The sequence below is a fragment of the Pongo pygmaeus genome, chromosome 4, assembly GCF_028885625.2.
Source record: "Pongo pygmaeus isolate AG05252 chromosome 4, NHGRI_mPonPyg2-v2.0_pri, whole genome shotgun sequence".
Classification (NCBI taxonomy): domain Eukaryota; kingdom Metazoa; phylum Chordata; class Mammalia; order Primates; family Hominidae; genus Pongo; species Pongo pygmaeus.
In genome coordinates, this window is record NC_072377.2 from 31750427 (window position 1) to 31771405 (window position 20979).

The following is a 20979-nucleotide window of genomic DNA, read 5'->3' on the forward strand; positions in this document are numbered from 1 at the left end:
CTCATCCCACGAAGCTTACATTCTAATTGGGGCAAGCAGAAATAGACAAACAGTAAATATGTAATAAGTCAGGAAAAAGTAAATTTTAAGCAGGAAAATAAGGCAGAATAAGGAAATAAAGAGCACCTGGAGTACTGTTTTAGATAATGGGGTCAGGTTTGACATTCTTGGTAGGGGACCATTTAGTAAAGATTTGAATGAAATTAAAGGGCGAACCATGTTGATGCTGGGTGAAGAACATTCCAAGAAGAGAGAAAAGCAAGGGTAAGTCTGATACCAGAGCTTGCTTGACAGTTGAAAGAGCAGCGAGGAGGCCTCCGCAGCTGGAAGAGACTGAGAGAGGGAGGAGAGGTCAGATATGAGGCCCCAGAGAGGTTTGATAGCTGATGAGGAGTGTGGCAGCTCCTGTAGGGCTTTGTAGTTCATGGTAAAGACTGGATTTTATTCTGATTGAGATGAGAAGCCACTGGAAACCTTTGAGTATAAGAGTTAACTAATCTAAAACTCCATTTTAAAAGGATAACACTGGCTGCTACATGAAGAATATTATTGCAGATAAAAGAATGTGGGGCCCTAAGGCAGCAGTCATTTTCTTACTTTTTCCCAGTTGAGCCCTTTGTTCGAATGAAACCTTATGACAAGCCCCACATCTCAAACACAAAAATTCCTGGCTTACTTTCAGGGAACAATTTTAAATCACTGGGCAAATAAACTCTTGTTTTAGCATCCTATTGGAATATCTATAAGACACTTTGAATTGGGCTATGGTCAACCATGTGAGCTCCATGGACCAAGTGTTTCTCCACATACATTTAATATTGTTAATAAGGAAAATGAATGTGGTTTTCACTAATATAGCTTTCACTAATATAGTTTTCACTAATATATGTGTAAGTATTTTCACAACTACTCTCTCGGAGTTTGTTGTAACTGCATAAGGAAAAAAATCTTAGCAAGTATCAAATTCAATTTGAAAGTGTTAATGCTAGAAGTTTACAAATATGAGCTTTGGTTATCTCCTTGATAGATCAACTTTTTTTTAATTAAAAGAGAGAATGTTTTGGGAATTCAGGCAATATTTCCATATCTATATTACTTTTTATACCAAATACCATTTTTACCCACTGCATTATTTTCTTTTTTTTTTAATTTTATTATTATTATACTTTAAGTTTTAGGGTACATGTGCACAACGTGCAGGTTTGTTACATATGTATACATGTGCCATGTTGGTGTGCTGCACCCATTAACTCATCATTTAGCATTAGGTATATCTCCTAATGCTATCCCTCCCCCGTCCCCCCACCCCACAACAGTCCCCGGTGTGTGATGTTCCCCTTCCTGTGTCCATGTGTTCTCATTGTTCAATTCCCACCTATGAGTGAGAACATGCGGTGTTTGGTTTTTTGTCCTTGCAATAGTTTGCTGAGAATGATGGTTTCCTATTTTCTGTTTTATGAAAGAACGTAGTTAGCTTGTCAGATTATGTTGGCTGTCAGCTAATTTTTAAGTTTTTTGCTGCCAGCCTTTCCTTGGTACATATGGATTTGATACATAGACATAGATTTAAAACTAGAAATACTTATAGATATATTGGTATATAAATGGTATTCCAGTGCCCTTTTATAGGATAAAATTCATTCTTATATTAGAAAAATACATTCATACATAATTTTTGATTATTCAAGACATAAATGTTGAACAACTAAGTGCTAGACAATGTGGTAGGTGCAAAATTAACACTAGAGAATTCTTCCCCAGAGCACTGACTTATCATTACACAGGCACAAATCTTTAATTCTTTAATCACATAAAATTATTTTCTTCTAATAACTTCATCTCAAATTCCCTTTGGTTTCTGTGAAAGAATCTTATAATATGCCACTATACATACAAATTATGAAAAATTTATGCAAACATACATCCTTTCCAGGAAGAACCACAAATCTTCCTGACTTGAGGATACATTAGAAGACAAATTATTTAATCACAGAATACAATGAAGTCCTAGAAAAAAGAAAAAAAGCTACCTAGCAGAAGGATTTGCTATAATCATGATGGGATTTTATCTTGTTTCTTATCAGTGATAATTACAATTAATGTGACTGGACAATAAATATCCTTGATATAAATTTAAATTATCTTGGAAGGAAAAAACAACAAACAAGCAAGGCTTGTGTACAAGCATCTTTCCTGAATGATGTGGTCATTTTAGATTTTCTATTAATTTTTAAGTGTCCCAACAAAAGGAAAAAATACAATTTTGCTATTTCCTAAATAGTTACTTTCTCTTTCAAAGTGAAAGCTGCCTTTAACTAAAGATTCTCACCTCTTACCCTTTATGCCAAGGTTTGATAGGAAAATATAATTACTTGTAAAATTTAAAACTACAATGGGGGAAAAGACACAAAGAACAAAACAAGATTATTGCTGTATATTATTGTAACAGCTTACAGAAGCAGCACATCTTAAGCTTAGCATTTTCCATGAGAAAAAAATGTATATAGATAATTATTAAATTTCTTACAAAGTCTATGAATATTGAGATTTCCTTTTTGTAATTAACGATGTGCTATAAATGTTTATCATTCTCAAATTTAAAATAAGAAATGATCAAGTAAGTACAATACTGTTGCCTAAATTCTTAATAAATGTTGATTCATGACATAAATGGCAAAACAGTAGCTGTTTCATTTGTTTCAACCCTTTTGATAATAAAAACATAAGTTTATATACATTGAAACTGAAACTCCAATTCAACTTGATATTATACCCATTGTGAACTTCATTAATTCTCTTTAAAATCAGGTTTAAGTGGCCTACGATCATTGAATATCTATTTCATTTAGACACTCACTAGATAACAAAAATAAATTTTATGAAGATAAAATATATTGTTCATTATAATTCACTACTTGTGTTTTAAACCAAAATAATGCATTCAAGTAGAATCTTGGATGCAGCATACTATGGCAAGTTAGTAACAAGGGTTTATTTTTCTTACAGCACTCATAATAATTCCACGTATATCTGCCTAGTCAGGTCATTTACTGAAATTGAATTTCTAGTGAGGCAATGTTTTTAAACCTCATAAAGTTTTAAAAATCCAGCTGAAATGGGCAATTTTTTTTCTAATGGCCTTAACATATCAACTTTCTTCAGTTTTCTCTGTAATACCCCACCCCCACCCTGCTCATAAACATAGTGTATTAGTCCATTTTTACACTGCTATAAAGAACTACCTGAGACTTGGTAATTTATGAAAGGTTTAATTGACTCCCATTTCCACAGGTTGTACAGGAAGCATGGCCGAGAGGCCTCAGGAAACTTACAATCATAGCAGAAGGAGAAGAGGGAAAGGAAGGGGAAAGCGCCACACACTTTTGAACCATCAGATCTCATGAGAACTCACTCACTATCACAAGAACAGCAAGGGGGAAGTCTGCCCCAAGATTCAGTCACCTCCCACCAGGTGCCTCCTCTGACACATGGGGATTACAATTTGAGATCAGATTTGGGTGGGGACACAGAGCCAAACCATATCATTCTTCCCCTGGCCCCTCCCAAATCTCATGTCCTTTTCACATTTCAAAACCAATCATGCATTCCCAACAGTCCCCCAAAGTCTTAACTCATCCCAGCATTAACTCAAAAGTCCAAGTTCAAAGTCTCATCTGAGACAAGACAGATCCTTTCAGCCTATGAGCCTATAAAATAAAAAACAAGTTAGTTACGCCCATACAATGGGGTTACAGGTATTGGGTAAATGTTCCCACTCAAAAAGGGAGATATTGGCCAAAACCAAGGGGCTAACAGGCCCCGTGTAAGACTGAAATCCAGCAGCGCAGTCGTTAAATCCTAAGGCTCCAAAATAATCTCCTTTGATTCCATGTCTTACCTCTGGGGCACACTGATAAGGTGGTGGGCTCCCATGGCCTTGGGCAGCTCCATTCCTGTGGCTCTGAAAGATACAGCCCCCAAGGCTGCTTTCATGGGCTGGCATTAAGTGCCTGCAGCTTTCCCAGGCTCATGGTGCAAGCTATTGGTGGATCCACCATTCTGGGGTCTGGAAGAGAGTGGCCCCTTTCTCACAGCTCCACTAAGCAGTGCCCCAGTGGGGACTCTGTGTGGGGGCCCCAACCCCTCATTTTCCCTCCACACTGCTCCAGTAGAGGTTCTCCATGAGGTCTCCACCACTGCAGCAGATTTCTGCCTGGACATTCAGGCATTTACATAAATCCTCTGAAATCTAGGTGGAGGTTCCCAAACCTCAACTTCTTGCCTTCTGCACACCTTCAGGCCCAACACCATGTAGACACCACCAAGCGTTGGGGCATGCACCCTCTGAAGCCACAGCCTGAGCTGTACCTTGGCCCTTTTTAGCCACAGCTCAGGCTGGAGTGGCTGGAACACAGGATGCCATGTCCCAAGGCTGCACAGAGCAGCTAGGCCCTAGGCCTTGCCCATGAAACCATTTTTTTTTTCTCCTATGCCTCTGGGCCTGTGAGAGAAGGGGCTGCTATCAAGGTCCCCAAAATGCCCTGGAGACATTTTCCCCCTTGTCCTGGCTATTAACATTCGGCTCCTCTTTAGTTAGGGAAATTTCTGCAGCAGGCTTGAATTCCTCCCCAGAAAATGGATCTTTCTTTTCTACCACATGGTCCCCATTTTAAATATAAGTTCCAGTTTCACATCATCTCTTTGTTCACACATATGAGCATACACTTTAAGAAACAGCCAGATCACTTCTTGAATGCTTTGCTGCTTAGAAACTTCTTCTGCCAAATATCCTAAATCAACTCTCTCAAGTTCAAAGTTCCACAGATCTCTAGGGCAGAAGCAAAACACCACCAGTCTCTTTGCTAGAGCAAAGCAAGAGTGACCTTTAATCCAGTTCCCAATAAGTTCCTCATGTCCCTCTGAGACCTCCTCAGCCTGGACTTCATTGTCCATATCATTGTCAGCATTTTGGTCAAAACCTTTCAACAAGTCTCTAGGAAGTTTCAAACTTTCTCACATCTTTCTTTCCTCTTCTGAACCCTCCAATCTGTTCCAACCTCTGCCTGTTACCCAGTTCCAAAGTTGCTTCCACATTTTCAGCTATCTTTATAGCAGTCCCCCACTTTCCTGGTACCAATTTTCTGTATTAGTTCATTCTCACACTGCTATAAAGAACTACCTGAGACTGGGTAATTTATGAAGAAAAGAGGTTTAATTGACTCACAGTTCTACAGGCTGTACAGGAAGAAAGGCTAGGAGGCCACAGAAAATTTGTAATCATGGCGTAAGGTAAAGGGGAAGCACTACACTTTTAAACCATCAGATCTTGTGAGAATTCACTCCCTATCACAAGATCAGCAAGGGAGAAGTCTGCCCCCGTGATACAATCACCTCCCATCATGCTCCTCCTTTGACACATGGGGATTACAATTCAAGATTAGATTTGGGTGGGGACACAGAGCCAAACCATATCACATAGCCATTCTAAAAACTAGTAATACATTTATAAATAAGACAACATTTCTCAAAATCCACTAGTCTTCCATCAGTATTAGGGTTGGAATGTTTGGTTTCCAAATGCTTCTCTTGGTTTCCCTCGAATTTATTCAAACTCTCCTTCTTAAATAGTTATCAAGTTCCTAGTCTGTTCCAGGCACCACTGTGGTCTCCCACTGCTTTAAGTGATGTAAGTGATTCTGTCTTTAGTGTTTTTCTTCCTCCACTGGACATTGTTTTCTTAGACAGCTGAATAGGAAATCTGGGATCAGTCCAGATCTTAATCTTGAGCTTCAGACTAGACATCTCTTCCTGAACTTTTCTCAGGCACCTCAGCCTCAGCATAGCAAAAATGGAACTTACCCATCTTCCCCGAATCCTGTTTTTCACTCTTTTCTCTGTTTGTGGCAGCACCGTCCAACCATTCTCCTCAATTCAACCAGTGATCTTTATTAACCATGATTTAGATTGTGGCACTCCCCTGCTTAAAACCTTTTGTAGCCAGTCGTGGTGGTTCATGACTGTTATCCCAGCAGTTTGGGAGGCCGAGGTAGGTGGATCACTTGAGCTCAGGAGTTCAAGACCAGCCTGGGCAAAATGGCCGAATCCTGTCTCTACAAAAAATACAAAAAATTAGCAGGGCATGGTGACATGCACCTGTGGTCCCAGCTACTCTGGAGGCTAAGGTGGGAGGATCACTCGAGCCTGGGAGGTCAAAGTTGCAGTGAGCCAAGATCATGCCACGGCACTCCAGCCTGGGTGACAGAGTGAGAGAGTGAGACCCCATCTCAAAACAAACAAACAAACAAAAAACCCTTGGGTAGATTCGCATTGCATTTAGAATAAATTCCAACTCCTTACCACAGCCTTCTTCTGCTGTCTAGACTCTGGCTGTCTCCCCAGTCTCAACTCCTATCTCCCTCTTCTGCCTCACTAACCTTGGCCACACTAGCCATCTTTTGCTTATTTCAACAGATGATTTTTAAAATTAAATGGAAAGTAGAAAAATAACCAAAACCCTACATATGCATACAAACACACACACACACACACACACATTAAAGTTCTCAGGTTGTAAAAACTTGAGTTAAAAATGAAACAATTACTATGTAAACTTGATCCAAATGTATACATATTAGAAAAGAAAATTTAATGGTGATCTTCAAAGTCACGCAACTTGTCTAGTGAGTTTACTATTAAGACCTCCATTGTGAAGAACTAATTTCTCAAAATATTTTACTTAAAGTCAAGTTGTAGATATTCAAATATGCACTAGAGATGGAAAAAAATTTATGCCACAGATATTCTGGGATATGATATGTGCCAGATGTTTTATGATGTTCTATGATGTGAGAATAGGAAATAGAAAGAAAAGCCTTTCTTAATTCCGCTCTGCATTTTCAGGTACTCTGTAGATCGACACACAGATATGGACAGAATATTCAACATTGATTCTGGAAATGGTTCAATTTTTACATCGAAACTTCTTGACCGAGAAACACTGCTATGGCACAACATTACAGTGATAGCAACAGAGATCAGTAAGTCCTACCTGATACCACTGCTGTCCCCCATTAATAGACTGAGTGTCCCAGCAAGTGCTGGTAGAGCATAGCTTGTCACCATGTATTGACAATCCGACTTGATATATATTGAGGGAAAGAGCCCTGGAGTGGTTTGCAGTAATGCTTCTTCTAGATATACATTGGCTCACACATAAATGGAGAGGCAACCATGGAAGTTCTGTGATTTGGAAACAATAAAATGGGAATGTATCTCACAAATGCAATTGAATTGGTACTCAGTGGATTTAATTCCAAAAAAGCTTATAAATTAGAACATTACATAAACAGCTGAAAAAAAACAGACTCTCAATTAGACACCGTGTGGGGGCAAAAGATGAGAGGGGTCAAGTATATTGTAAAATGTGGGCATTGTTTAGAAAATTTTAGATATCAATTCTCCAGCTTACTATAGAATTTCTATTTCAAAGTCTTTACAGAATTAAGAGAGATAAATTATCACTTTTCCATGGTATAGCAAAGTGAGTAATACAAACCATCAAGTAATCAATAAAATGATTAGAATGAATTTTATGATAGCCCCCATGAAATTGAAGGCAAAGAACAATAGTGCCAAAAGAATGCTTCAAATAAAATGATTACACGCAATGAAAACTAATGTAGATGGTCAATACAATGTGCAGGCTGAAGAACATAAGTGAAAAACGATCTCTTTTTTAATTTTTGTATTATACTTTAAGTTCTAGGGTACATGTGCACAATGTGCAGGTTTGTTACATATGTATACATGTGCCACGTTGGTGTGCTGCACCCATTAACTCATCATTTACATTAGGTATATCTCCTAATGCTATCCCTCCCCCCTCCCCCCACCCCACAACAGGCCCTGGTTAAAATAGAATTTCAATGTTTAAAACTAGGCTTCTAAATTATAGCTCACTTTTCAGTCTTTGTGTTTGATTTTAAAAGTTCTAAACATTTTTAGCTCACTTTGGGTATCTAGTGTGAAATAGTCCATATCGAATAGTTTATTACATTTGTATTCTCTGTCAATATAACTCATGAGATTTGAAGTGACTAAAGGATATTTGGTAGAATAGTAACCAATATAGGCAAAATGAAGCATTGCTTTTAGATAGTGATAAGGACAGCACATTAGAAATTAGTTAGGTAGGAATTTGCTCTTCAGAATTGATGTCAAGATTTATCTTGAAGTTCATGTTAATTTATGTTAAGGGACTGATGTAGATACCAAAGACAGAGCATCTTTAAAGTTTTAAAATTACAAAATTATTTCCCACTGAAAAATGACCATTTTTCCTAAGACAATGAAATTTTATTTTTTACCAAAGCAGTCATCTCGTTAAGTATTTTAAGCTTTGTGCCTTGAAAAAATGTTTTTAAGATTTAATGTTTCCATGACACATTTGAAAGTATTGGTGACTATCTCTTGAAAGTTAATATTCAGCTGCTCTAACTTTCAAAGAATAATGTGAGTAAAATTTTAGACATTTTCAAGAATCTTACTGTCTAATCTTCTTAACAACCTTTGATATAACAGAAACTAAAAGCTTGTATAAAACCAGCTCCCACTCACCTCAGGGCCTTTGCATATACTGATTCCTCGACCTGAAGAGCCAGAAATATTCACATGGCTTAAACCTTCTCTTCATTCATGTCTCTGGGTAAATGATATCTCATCAGAGAAGCAGTCCTTGGTCATCATTCTAAGTAACACCTCTATTTCTCTCAATCCTTTTTCCCTACTTAATTTCTCTATAGCATTTACCATCTGACACATTATGTATTTATGAGTTTATGGTTTGTCCATCCCCATTACAATAAAGCTCCAGGAAACAGGATCTTTGTTATGTTTCCTACATGCCCCAACATCCCAAATAGAGGCTGCTATATATGAGGTATTGGATACTCACTAAATACTTACAAAGTGAAAAAACAGATAGACACACAAGTGAAGTAAATGAAGAGAGCTGAGGTGATAGATTGTAACTCCTGATTCTTACACCAGGAATCTGTCTTCCATACTGTGGTAGAAGATTATCACAGAAGGCAACCAAAATACTTCATTTATCTCAGGGTCTGCAAACATTGATTCCCCTCTATCATTAATCCCAGATGAACAGCCTGGGCTTTCAGCCTGGGCTTGGAGTCAGACAGAACCAAGTTTGAACCTGGACTTTACTCTTTACTGTCTCTGTAAACATAGAAAAATTACTTAACTTCTCCGCGTCTCAGTTTCCTCATCTATAAAATGGGGGCAGTACCTTTGTCTACCGCAGAAGTTTGTGAAAATTAAATAATGTAATACAGCAAAGTGTTTAGCATGACATCTTGCTCTCGTTCAGCACTCAAACTAAAACACTAAGACTAATAACTATCCTTTGGTCTTCTGGTGGTTCATTCATTTTCCCTCTTCTTCCTTTTGTCCATATGCTCCCCATCTGCCTGCTTCCTTGAAAATCTACCTCTAAAATGCCTTTCTTGGTTTTGTGTTATATTAAGGTTTATTACAGAGTTGAACTATATCAACACAAGTAGCTTTGTCACCCATGTATCTCTAACAGGTGCATCCAACTCCAGATGTACCAAACAATCTCATTCTACTTTTTGTGACCACACTGGTACTTAATGCCCAGTAGTACAGCAGCTTGGGGAATCTGTGCATGAATGAGAATGAAGGAGTTGAGCGGATGTTGTCTAAAGGGAATCGGCAATCAACGTGTAAATGCCTTTTTCTTTCTTTTTGGTATGTGACAGATAATCCAAAGCAAAGTAGTCGAGTACCTCTATATATTAAAGTTCTAGATGTCAATGACAACGCCCCAGAATTTGCTGAGTTCTATGAAACTTTTGTCTGTGAAAAAGCAAAGGCAGATCAGGTGAGTTTCATTAAAAAGTACATTCAAGTTGAACATCAAATTAATTTAGATCTTCTTATCATTCAGATGATTCACAGAGCTGAAGGAGAGTTGTGAATTATCTAGGAAGTGAATGCTACGGAAATTAATACTATAAATAAGAACCAGGACTTACATATGAGAACTAACAGTTTTGAAGAACTGGAAGTTCATCAAAGACTGAGGCTGATTCCAAATCGATCTTAAGTTTTTATTAAAATAGATTAGTCACAGCTTTATTGGAAAAATCTTTATTGGTGAACAGATAGTTTAATTACCATATGTACTTGAAGTAATAACTAGAATATACTTTATAATTGCCTATAATTCATGATTTCACTTATTTACATTGACCATCTGTGTAAGTAATACAAATTCATGAATGTTTTACTGTTTTACACATTTGTCCCCACATGAAATAGGTCTTTGCTGCCAGTGATATAAAAATTATGTTTCATTTTGTGAAAATAGAAGTACACTGTTAAAGTACATGTGCAAGTAGAAAGCTGAAGTTATCGTATTCTATATACTTCTTTTTCGATTTTGCAAGTTGATAGCTTATGTAATGCTAAGAGTGCATTTCTAGAGAGACTGTCCAAAGAGCACTTCTACTTTGTGAAGTTGCAATGTTGTCACAGACTATTGGGATATTTTATAGCTTTGTATCACTCAAGGCTAAATGTTTCTCAATCAGGGTGATTTCCTCCCTGGGGATATTTGCAGTATCTTGAGAGAGTCTGATTGTCACACTAGAAAGTGCTACTAATATCTGGTGGGTAGAGGCCAGGGTGGCTGCTAAACATCCTACAATGCACAGGACATCCTGCAGTGTCCCCACAACAAAGAATAATTCCCTGCCCTTTGGCTTTCTAACCCATAATAGAGCAGATTCACTGTATATTACTTAAAGGCTATCATTTTTATAATTACATTTTTAAATCATTTTGTCAAGCAATTTCTTGCAAAATGGTAAGAAACACTTTTGAGTTATCGAAATTTTATGGCAGCGTTTTGGTTTTTCTCTTAGTTGATTCAGACCCTGCATGCTGTTGACAAGGACGACCCTTATAGTGGGCACCAATTTTCATTTTCCTTGGCCCCTGAAGCAGCCAGTGGCTCAAACTTTACCATTCAAGACAACAAAGGTAAATGAGTTCAAGTTACCTTCTCTATTTCCATCTAAATCCGTACCTGTATCTGTATGTATATGTATATGTATATGTATATGTATATATATACACACACACATATCTGTATCTATATCTAGCTTTTCCTATCACGATTGATTCAATACATGATGCAGTATCCACATACATTCACCACTTTGCTTTCCGGTTCCAGACAACACGGCGGGAATCTTAACTCGGAAAAATGGCTATAATAGACACGAGATGAGCACCTATCTCTTACCTGTGGTCATTTCAGACAACGACTACCCAGTTCAAAGCAGCACTGGGACAGTGACTGTCCGGGTCTGTGCATGTGACCACCACGGGAACATGCAATCCTGCCATGCGGAGGCGCTCATCCACCCCACGGGACTGAGCACGGGGGCTCTGGTTGCCATCCTTCTGTGCATCGTGATCCTACTAGGTAAACTGGTTCTCCCTGCCTCCTATCTCCCCATGGTGAGGGGCTCACACTGTTACTGTGACACTCTAGATTTATCTGCTTCCCCCATTAAGGCATACAGCCTGATCTAGGTGAGTCGAGTTACATACTGAGAATCTGTGCTGTACGATGTGAACTCATTTTTGCTTGCAAATGGCTTTGGAAAATGAACAGATGTGAAACTTGCCCGTGTCTTTGCTTGCCCAGGAAGCAAAGAATCTCTTGTCTATCAGACTGGGAATGAATCTCGGGGGATTTCAGGGCAACATAAATGTGCCCTTTTCATTTCATTTGTTGTGTAATTTTTTTACTTGGAAAACGTTGTTAAGTGTCTGGCATGGAGTGTATGATGAGGGCCCTTTCTATAAAGGTAAAGTTTAAAGATCTGTGGGAAAGTGGGAAGAGGAGTATGATGACTTTTCTCTCATCCTAGAAAAATAAAAACTATGAAATTTTTTTAATCCAGCAAACTAATGTTGATTTACCATTTGAATGATTACCTTCTTAGCATTGCTCTCTGATTGCCACATGCATAAGGTCTATTTCTCACACTCAACAATAAATAACTTCTGTGATTGAGGAAATAAGTATGGGGGCCCAAAAGAAATGAATGTAAGAAAAATGGAAATCAGGGTCTAACAATGATTCAAATGAAATTTTTACCCCTAACCAACTAATTAAGCCTACAAGTCGAGCGCAGATTTCTCAACAGGCCCTTGACTGTTTGTGAACTAAGAAATCAAATATTTGTTAATGCAGCCCTTCCAAAAATGAAAGCAAGATTTGTAAAGCTTACCTATATAGTGAAAAGAAAAGGTAAGAAGTTAAGAGTCAACCTGAATTATACAGGGGGAAATACTCTTTTTTAAAAAATGAAGACAGAGTGACTTTGAGAAGAGTGAAAGAGAACCTGCATTTCTCCAAGAACAGAATGCCTAGGGATCCCTGCTCGAGTGCTCCTTCACACTTCACATCAACCCTTCTAATTATAACAGAAGCCTTGAAACTCAACTACAGAACTGTGATTCTCTTTGTCAACTAAGACTTGGGGAAAGTATTTTAAGATATGAGCATAAATAAAAACGGACAGTGTGCAAAGACAAATCAGTGTTTCTAATGGTGTGAGTCTGTAAACATTGTTTTGGAATAGAAAGATATGAATGTTCTTTTTGATCAAAAGGGTGATTTTTTAGAAACCTTGAATTGGTAGGGCTGTACCCAAGGAGTATTCCATGGACTCTTTTTGTCGTCTATGGAAGGAGAGATAACTCTCATCTGACAGTGGTGATTCTTCCTTTCTGTCATCATCTACCCATTTTCTCTTCCCCCTTTTCTTCCTTCTAGTCAACTCACTGAATCTCCCCCTTTCATTTCCTTCCTCCAATGAATTCACCGTCTCCTCATGACTTGTAATTGGCCTCAGTGCCTCCCACATCTTGTTTAATCTCTTTGGAATTCTGTACCTAATAAAAAAGGAGAAAAATGGGATTTAGCCTTTGTTAGGTATACACCATAGGTCAGATGCTGTGCAAGATGCCTTACAAAGGTTTTTCTCACCTAATCCTCAGCACCATTTGGTGTATAATTATCTGTAACTTAAATATGAAAACTGCAGCTCCAAGACGTGAAGTAATATAGCCAAGTCACGTGTCTAACACGTGGTAAAACTAAAGTTCCCAACCTAAATTTTCTTCCCCAGGCTTGGTGCCTGAAGACTGCACTCTATTTTCTTTTCAAACTTATGAAATGCAGGGCGATTTCCAGGCCAAAAGACAGCCCAAACTTAAAATGTGACAACTGAAGAAAGTGGAGGAAAATGAAGGAAAGCCACATTGATATAGGAAGAAATCTGGAGTCCAGAAAGTGGATCATATGGTAATGGATATTTTACAAAAATAAAACAACAGTAAAAACAACTAGACAACTACTACATCTCATGTCTTATGGTGCCTTAGAGTTTGCACAACTTTCACATTTATTAACTCATTCATGACAATAAGACTGGGCACTGTGCTATTGATTTTCTTTTACAAATAAGAAAATAGGCTTAGAACGGTCAAATCATTTAATTTAACCCAGATCTCTTTACCCTCTAGTTTTACCATAAAATTTGAACACAAATTTGCCCAATTGTCCCTCTGTCCCCCCAAAAATCTTACTGCTGTCCTCTGGCTTCAAAAGGGTAAGGGAAAGGGGGAGACTCAGTTCCTGCTGAGGGCACCTCATAGGGCATCACTTTCTAAGAATGTGTTTGCCCCAAGTGCTTAGCAATCACATTTTCACTTTATAAAATTAGCTCTGAGAGCTCTCCTTCTAGACAGCGACACTCTCAAGAAATCCTGTTCAGATGTGCATTGGGCTAATAAGAAAAGATATAGGCAGTTTTAGCTGTAGAAAAATTAGACCTTGAATAAATGCCTTTGATTTTTTGAAAGTGCCCTCTCCCTTCGAGACAGTTGTGCTTTCAGATGTGCATAAAACTAAAATAAAAGCTATAGATACCTTAAGCCAGGGAAGAATTAGGAGGTGATAAATGCCTGCCCCTTGCCTTACGTGACTGAATGAGCCCATGTACATAAAAGCTTAATTCTTGGAGAGACGGTTGGCTTGATTCTGTTCTCTAATCCCAATGGATGTCCTTACTTACAACCCTCTGTTTTTCAAATCCATGTCATTGTTCACACCGGCAACCAGTATGAAAGGTAGATCATGAGCATTCCTCTGCCCAAACCCCTGCAGTTCTCTTCATGTCTTTGCTCAAATTATGCAACCTCCCTCCAATAACATATATAAAACTGTGCTGGCTGGGCATGGTGGTTCACGCCTGTAATCTCAACACTTTGCGAGGCTGAGGCAGGTGGATCACTTGAGGTCAGGAGTTCAAGACCAGCCTAATCCAACATGGTGAAACCCCGTCTCTACTAAAAATACAAAAATTAGCTGGGCGTGGTGGTGAGCACCTGTAATCCCAGCTACTCAGGAGGCTGAGGCAGGAGAATTGCTTGAACCTGGGAAGCAGAGGTTGTGGTGATCTGAGATCACACCACTGCACTCCAGCCTGGGTGACAGAGTGAGATTCTGTGTTTAAAAAAAAAAAAAAAAAAAACTGTGCTGTATGTTCATATGGGCTCCTCAAACATATACAGAAGTATTTTTCTCCACCTTGTTCTGCTCTGCTCTTTCATGTTCATATTGCACTTATCACCTTCTAACAATTTCCTTATTATACACATTGTTTATTTTGTCTCCATCCAACTGTCCCCCACCCCACTCACCCACTCAGTGCCTAGAACTGCACCTGGTACAGGGTAGGCACTACACAAATATTATCAAATGCGTGAATGAATAAATACCCTGAATGGTTGCATCAAACAAGACATCAGGATACTTTCTGGCAGCAAAAGAGGGTGCATACAACTACAAAACCACACACTTGAAAGTGGCAAAGTTACATTTCCTTTGGAAATAGTCTATACTCCAAACCTGCTTCAAAACATGGCAATTATGAGTGCAGGCTTTTTAGTCTGACCAACCTGGATTTGAACTGCATGTACATGTAACATCTTTAAACTTCAACTTCCTCTTATGTAAAATGGGGTTTTAATGATGGTATCTATTTGTAGGGCTATTATGATAATTAAATGAGATTCAGTATGTTAAGCACTTAGTACAGTGCTTAACACATAGAAAGCTCTCAACGGGTAACCAATTATTATTATTAATACTAATGAAATTTTAATATGTAGATACATGGGTGTGCCTACATCTATTATTATATAGGTAGTTATGTGTACTCACTAAAAAGGTATTATTCTGTAATTCTTATTGCAGTAATTCAGTTTTCATGGCTCATAAAAATTGGGCTTGTTATGGATGAAATAGTAAAGAGACATTACTGTGACTTCCTGTAATACACTCCTCTGCACAAACCCAGTTTAACAATTCACTTTTTGGCCTAGATGACTGTTTTCTCTCTAAGCTTTTACTGTGTTTTTATTTTTTCACCCATATGTCCATTCGTAGACAGATGTGTCTCTCTACAAGTAGCCAGCTGTGTTCCACCCAGCCAGCTGTGAAGAAAGATCAGGAGCTATTTAAACACAATTCTTGTTTTACCTCTAATTTGAGTTAGGAGGGAAAAAATCAAAAGAATGAACATTCTCAGGAACAAACTTATAGAACATGAACCTTTGAAAAATAAAAAATAAAAAATCCCACTTACATGTATTTATTTCATTTAGCTCAAACAGAAATAATATGGCATGTGGATTCTTACCTGCCTCCTTCAAATTAGCCAATCTTGAAATCCAAAATGGCTTTCTGAATTATATCTGGGTCTCTCCAGGTATTTTCTGGAATAATATTGCTTTATATGTAGGAAAGGTATGCAAATATTCAATGTCTACTTTGGATTTTAAACTAATTTTACACTTTTCTCGGGAAAAAAAAAAAAAGGCATAGCGCAAAAGTTATTTTAGATGTGGAGTTTTGCAAACCCTTCAACACATTCCCAAAGGTGCCAGTGTTGTCCTTGTAACCAGTTTCAGAGCATTTTAGGTGTTCAGCATAATTTGCACCCTGATTGCAGTACTTTCACTGAGGCCGAGCTTCTTTTTTTTATTATTTTTTTCCTTACCTTGAAACTAGTTTGCCATTTCAAAGTAAAAAGGAACTACTGCCAAAATATGATGGTGTTTTATCCTCTACTTAAATTATAACCTTCTTTCAAATATTTACTCCATTTTATGGGTCCCGGTTTGATCATGGATGGAGGCAAGTGCATCCTTAAAGAAATAAAAGTTGAGTCTGCATTTTCTAGAGAACTTTTAAAACTTCACATTTGAGAACGGTGTTTCTTCCTGACACTAATTGGACAGCAAATTAACTTTTCCTTCCCTTTCTGTTTTGTTTTCTGCTTCCAGTGACAGTGGTGCTGTTTGCAGCTCTGAGGCGGCAGCGAAAAAAAGAGCCTTTGATCATTTCCAAAGAGGACATCAGAGATAACATTGTCAGTTACAACGACGAAGGTGGTGGAGAGGAGGACACCCAGGCTTTTGATATCGGCACCCTGAGGAATCCTGAAGCCATAGAGGACAACAAATTACGAAGGGACATTGTGCCCGAAACCCTTTTCCTACCCCGACGGACTCCAACAGCTCGCGACAACACCGATGTCAGAGATTTCATTAACCAAAGGTTAAAGGAAAATGACACGGACCCCACTGCCCCGCCATACGACTCCTTGGCCACTTACGCCTATGAAGGCACTGGCTCCGTGGCGGATTCCCTGAGCTCGCTGGAGTCAGTGACCACGGATGGAGATCAAGACTATGATTACCTTAGTGACTGGGGACCTCGATTCAAAAAGCTTGCAGATATGTATGGAGGAGTGGACAGTGACAAAGACTCCTAATCTGTTGCCTTTTTCATTTTCCAGTACGACACTGAAATATGTGAAGTGGCTATTTCTTTATATTTATCCACTACTCCGTGAAGGGTTCTCTGTTCTATCCGTTCCAAAAGCCAATGGCTGCAGTCCGTGTGGATCCAATGTTAGAGACTTTTTTCTAGTACACTTTTATGAGCTTCCAAGGGGCAAATTTTTATTTTTTAGTGCATCCAGTTAACCAAGTCAGCCCAACAGGCAGGTGCCGAAGGGGAGGACAGGGAACATTTCCACTTGTTCTCAGGACAACGTGCCCACTTTGGCTGTCCTGGTGTTTTACTACACTCCATGTCAGGTCAGCCAACTGCCCTAACTGTACATTTCACAGGCTAATGGGATAAGGGACTGTGCTTTAAAGATAAAAATATCATCATAGTAAAAGAAATGAGGGCATATCGGCTCACAAGGAGATAAACTACATAGGGGTGTTTATTTGTGTCACAAAGAATTTAAAATAACACTTGCCCATGCTATTTGTTCTTCAAGAACTTTCTCTGGCATCAGCTACTATTCAAAACCTCAAATCCACCCATATGTTAAAATTCTCATTACTCTTAAGGAATAGAAGCAAATTAAACAGTAACATCCAAAAACAACCATAAACCTAGTACGACTTCATTCCTTCCACTAACTCATAGTTTGTTATATCCTAGATTAGACATGCAAAAGTTTGCCTTTGTACCATATAAAGGGGGAGGGAAATAGCTAATAATGTTAACAAAGGAAATATATTTTAGCATACATTAAAAGTTTTGGCCACCACATGTATCACGGGTCACTTATCAGTAGGCTAACGTCAAAACTGTTTAAAAATTCTTGAATTTTCCTGAGACAAATTTTAACTTCTTGTCTATAGTTGTCAGTATTATTCTACTATACTGTACATGAAAGTAGCAGTGTGAAGTACAATAATTCATATTCTTCATATTCTTCTTACACAACTAAGTTGAATTAGCAAAGTTAGATTAAATAAAACTTAAATCTCACTCTGGGAGTTCAGTGGAGAGGTTAGAGCCAGCCACACTTGAACCTAATACCCTGCCCTTGACATCTGGAAACCTCTACATATTTATATAACGTGATACATTTGGATAAACAACATTGAGATTATGATGAAAACCTATATATTCCATGTTTGGAAGACCCTTGCAAGGGGAAAATTGGATTCCCTTAAACAAAAGTGTTTAAGATTGTAATTAAAATGATAGTTGACTTTCAGAAGCATTAATTTTTTTTCATTGTTTTTAACTTTGCTTTCATGACCATCCTGCCATCCTTGACTTTGAACGAATGACAAAGTAATGATCTCAAACTATGACAGAAAAGTAATGTAAAATCCATCCAATCTATTATTTCTCTAATTATGCAATTAGCCTCATAGTCGGTTATTATCCAGAGGACCCAACTGAACTGAACTAATCCTTCTGGCGGATTCAAATCGTTTATTTCACACGTTGTTCTAATGGCACTTATCATTAGAATCTTACCTTGTGCAGTCATCAGAAATTCCAGCGTACTATAATGAAAACATCCTTGTTTTGAAAACCTAAAAGACAGGCTCTGTATATATATATACTTAAGAATATGCTGACTTCACTTATTAGTCTTAGGGATTTATTTTCAATTAATATTAATTTTCTACAAATAATTTTAGTGTCATTTCCATTTGAGGATATTGTCATATCAATACATATTTTCTGCTTGGAAACACACTGTTGTTTAGTTAAGTTTTAAATAGGCGTATTACCCAAGAAGTAAAGATGGAAACGTTAAAAGAAGAGAAATGTAGTATTTTGGGTTACCTGATTAGAGTGAAAATTTTTTACAATCATATTATTCCTTGTGTCTTCTGAATGGTTTCCAATTTTATAATGGACTGCCCTATATAGTAACAAGTATTTCATGCTTGAGCTATTTCCTGCTTTCAGGGTTTCTTTTTTCTAGTTCTTCATACACACACACACACACACACACACACACACACACACAAATGCAAACAAAAGGCTATCTGAGGTCTTCACTCTAATGAATTGATATGTATCATAGTCACAGGTAAGTGTTGAAAAAAGCTTAGTAAAGTTAGAAGCTAGTTATTCATAGCAATAGAACAGCACCTTAATCACACGATTTACTGTAAAATTAAAGAGGTCTCTATCTGTATGTTTCATGTCATGTAACAAATTGAATCAAGGAAGATAGTCCTGTAAAAAGAAAGATATCATCTGAAGTTGAGGATTGACACTAGCAATTTCCAATGTTTAAGGGTAAGATCTGCGTTCTCCTAATAAGGAAAAGTAAGTACTTCTATAGCAGAATATCTGAGATGTAATTGGCAAGGTCTTTTATCCCTCCCTGAAGATGACACAGCATACCAAGAACAGGTTAATATGACTACTTATGGAAATAACTTTAATCTCTTATCATAAAAGCTGATGATGAAGTAAATTTATAAGAAATTGGATAATTTGAGACTGGGGCTAAATATTTAGTACCAGGGTATTGTAAGTATCAAGTTGGAGTGACATTTTGCTATAATTCAGATTCTTTGACATCGTGGAACCAATAAGAGCCATAGTTCCATCATTCTCCGGCTTCGTCTCACTTCCTTCCCACCCCACCTGAGTATCAGGTCAAACATCATTGCATGCGCAGGTTTTTTTCTTAATTGCTAGGTCCCAGGCAACATGAAAGATTACTGAAGAAAAAAATAATTTTCAGCTCAGTTTTTTCATTGTCTGTTTCCTAATTTTAGATGTTGGTGATGGGAAAGATGGAAGGAGAGTGGGAAGAAGTAAAATTTTAATATTTGTTTCAATCACCGAGAAACTAAAATTCATTAAGCATAACCAGATTGCTTTTGTGGGTTGTTTCAAGGACATTGAGAGCTTTCTGATGATACGTTTTTGCCCTCTATTCAAAAGCAAGAGTTCCTTTAAACTACTAAGATATTCCCTAGAATAAGATGAATTTAAAAAAACATTAAGCCATTGTTTAAAGCCCCTTCACTTCCTGGCCACTTTCTTCTGAAACGCCTAAAAAACAGTTGTGCCCAAATAAGTAAATAAACCAAATGGGAAAGAAGGAAAGATTATTCTATAGAACCACAAGACAGGGAATCTGGACACAGTAAATAGATGTTTCTTTCAGAACTTTCCTGCCTTTACAGTTTGGGTCCATAAAGGGATGTTCAGCAATGAAATTACTCCCTTTTCAGATGGAACAAAACCTGCCCATTTAATTTTAACTCAGTGTAAAAAAGTGTGGTTTAGTTTTTATTTTCAGCTCCCAAACAGTTGTGCAGAAAGTCTTTAAAAAATTTTTTTTTTTTTTTTGAGACGGAGTCTCACTGTGTCGCCCAGGCTGGAGTGCAGTGGTGCGATCTCGGCTCACTACAAGATCCGCCTTCCGGGTTCACGCCATTCTCCTGCCTCAGCGCCCCCCACCACCAAAGTAGCTGGGACTACAGGCGCCCGCCACCACGCCCGGCTAATTTTTGTTGCATTTTTTTGTAGAGACGGGGTTTCACCATCTTAGCCAGAATGGTCTCCATCTCCTGACCTCGTGATCCGCCCGCCTCGGCCTCCCAAAATGCTGGGATTACAGGCGTGAGCCACCGCGCCCGGCCTTAAAAATTGATCTATAGCTTAGGGCTCCAAATTTTGTAAATCCAAATTAACTTTAGAATGTTTCCATTACTCTCACTTTTACATATATAAATTTTCAGTGTCCTGATTGGCTGAACAATATCTCACATCAAACGCTTTGCCTGGAAATAGATATCCCATTGGGGATAATGGTGTGTAAACTAAGACTTGGACAATTCTATATACTCAAGCACCATAAACAGTATGCAGTTGAAAAGAAAATCAAAGTTGATTCCTGGGTGCAAACTAAATATTCAAATCAGGTACTCATCCTTATCAGCTAAATTCATTTTCTTCAGGAACAGACCACCAAATAAATTATTTTATCCTAATAACTAGTT

General features: G+C 38.0%; 1 protein-coding gene across 4 annotated transcripts in view; it reads left to right on the forward strand.

Annotated features, from left to right (window-relative positions):
• Positions 1–18212, forward strand: part of CDH6 (cadherin 6) — a 137324-nt gene extending 119112 nt beyond the window's left edge. For 2 of the 4 annotated variants that reach the window (XM_054489443.2, XM_063664685.1), the window contains exons 8-12: positions 6901–7037; positions 9798–9919; positions 10965–11082; positions 11279–11530; positions 16471–18212. In XM_054489443.2, the coding sequence (XP_054345418.1) occupies positions 6901–7037; positions 9798–9919; positions 10965–11082; positions 11279–11530; positions 16471–16961 (1120 nt within the window). In that variant the 3' untranslated portion in view covers positions 16962–18212. The remainder of the gene's footprint in view (positions 1–6900; positions 7038–9797; positions 9920–10964; positions 11083–11278; positions 11531–16470) is intronic. The other 2 variants (XM_063664688.1, XM_063664686.1) reach the window with 1 other exon arrangement.
• The last annotated feature ends 2767 nt before the right edge of the window (positions 18213–20979 follow it).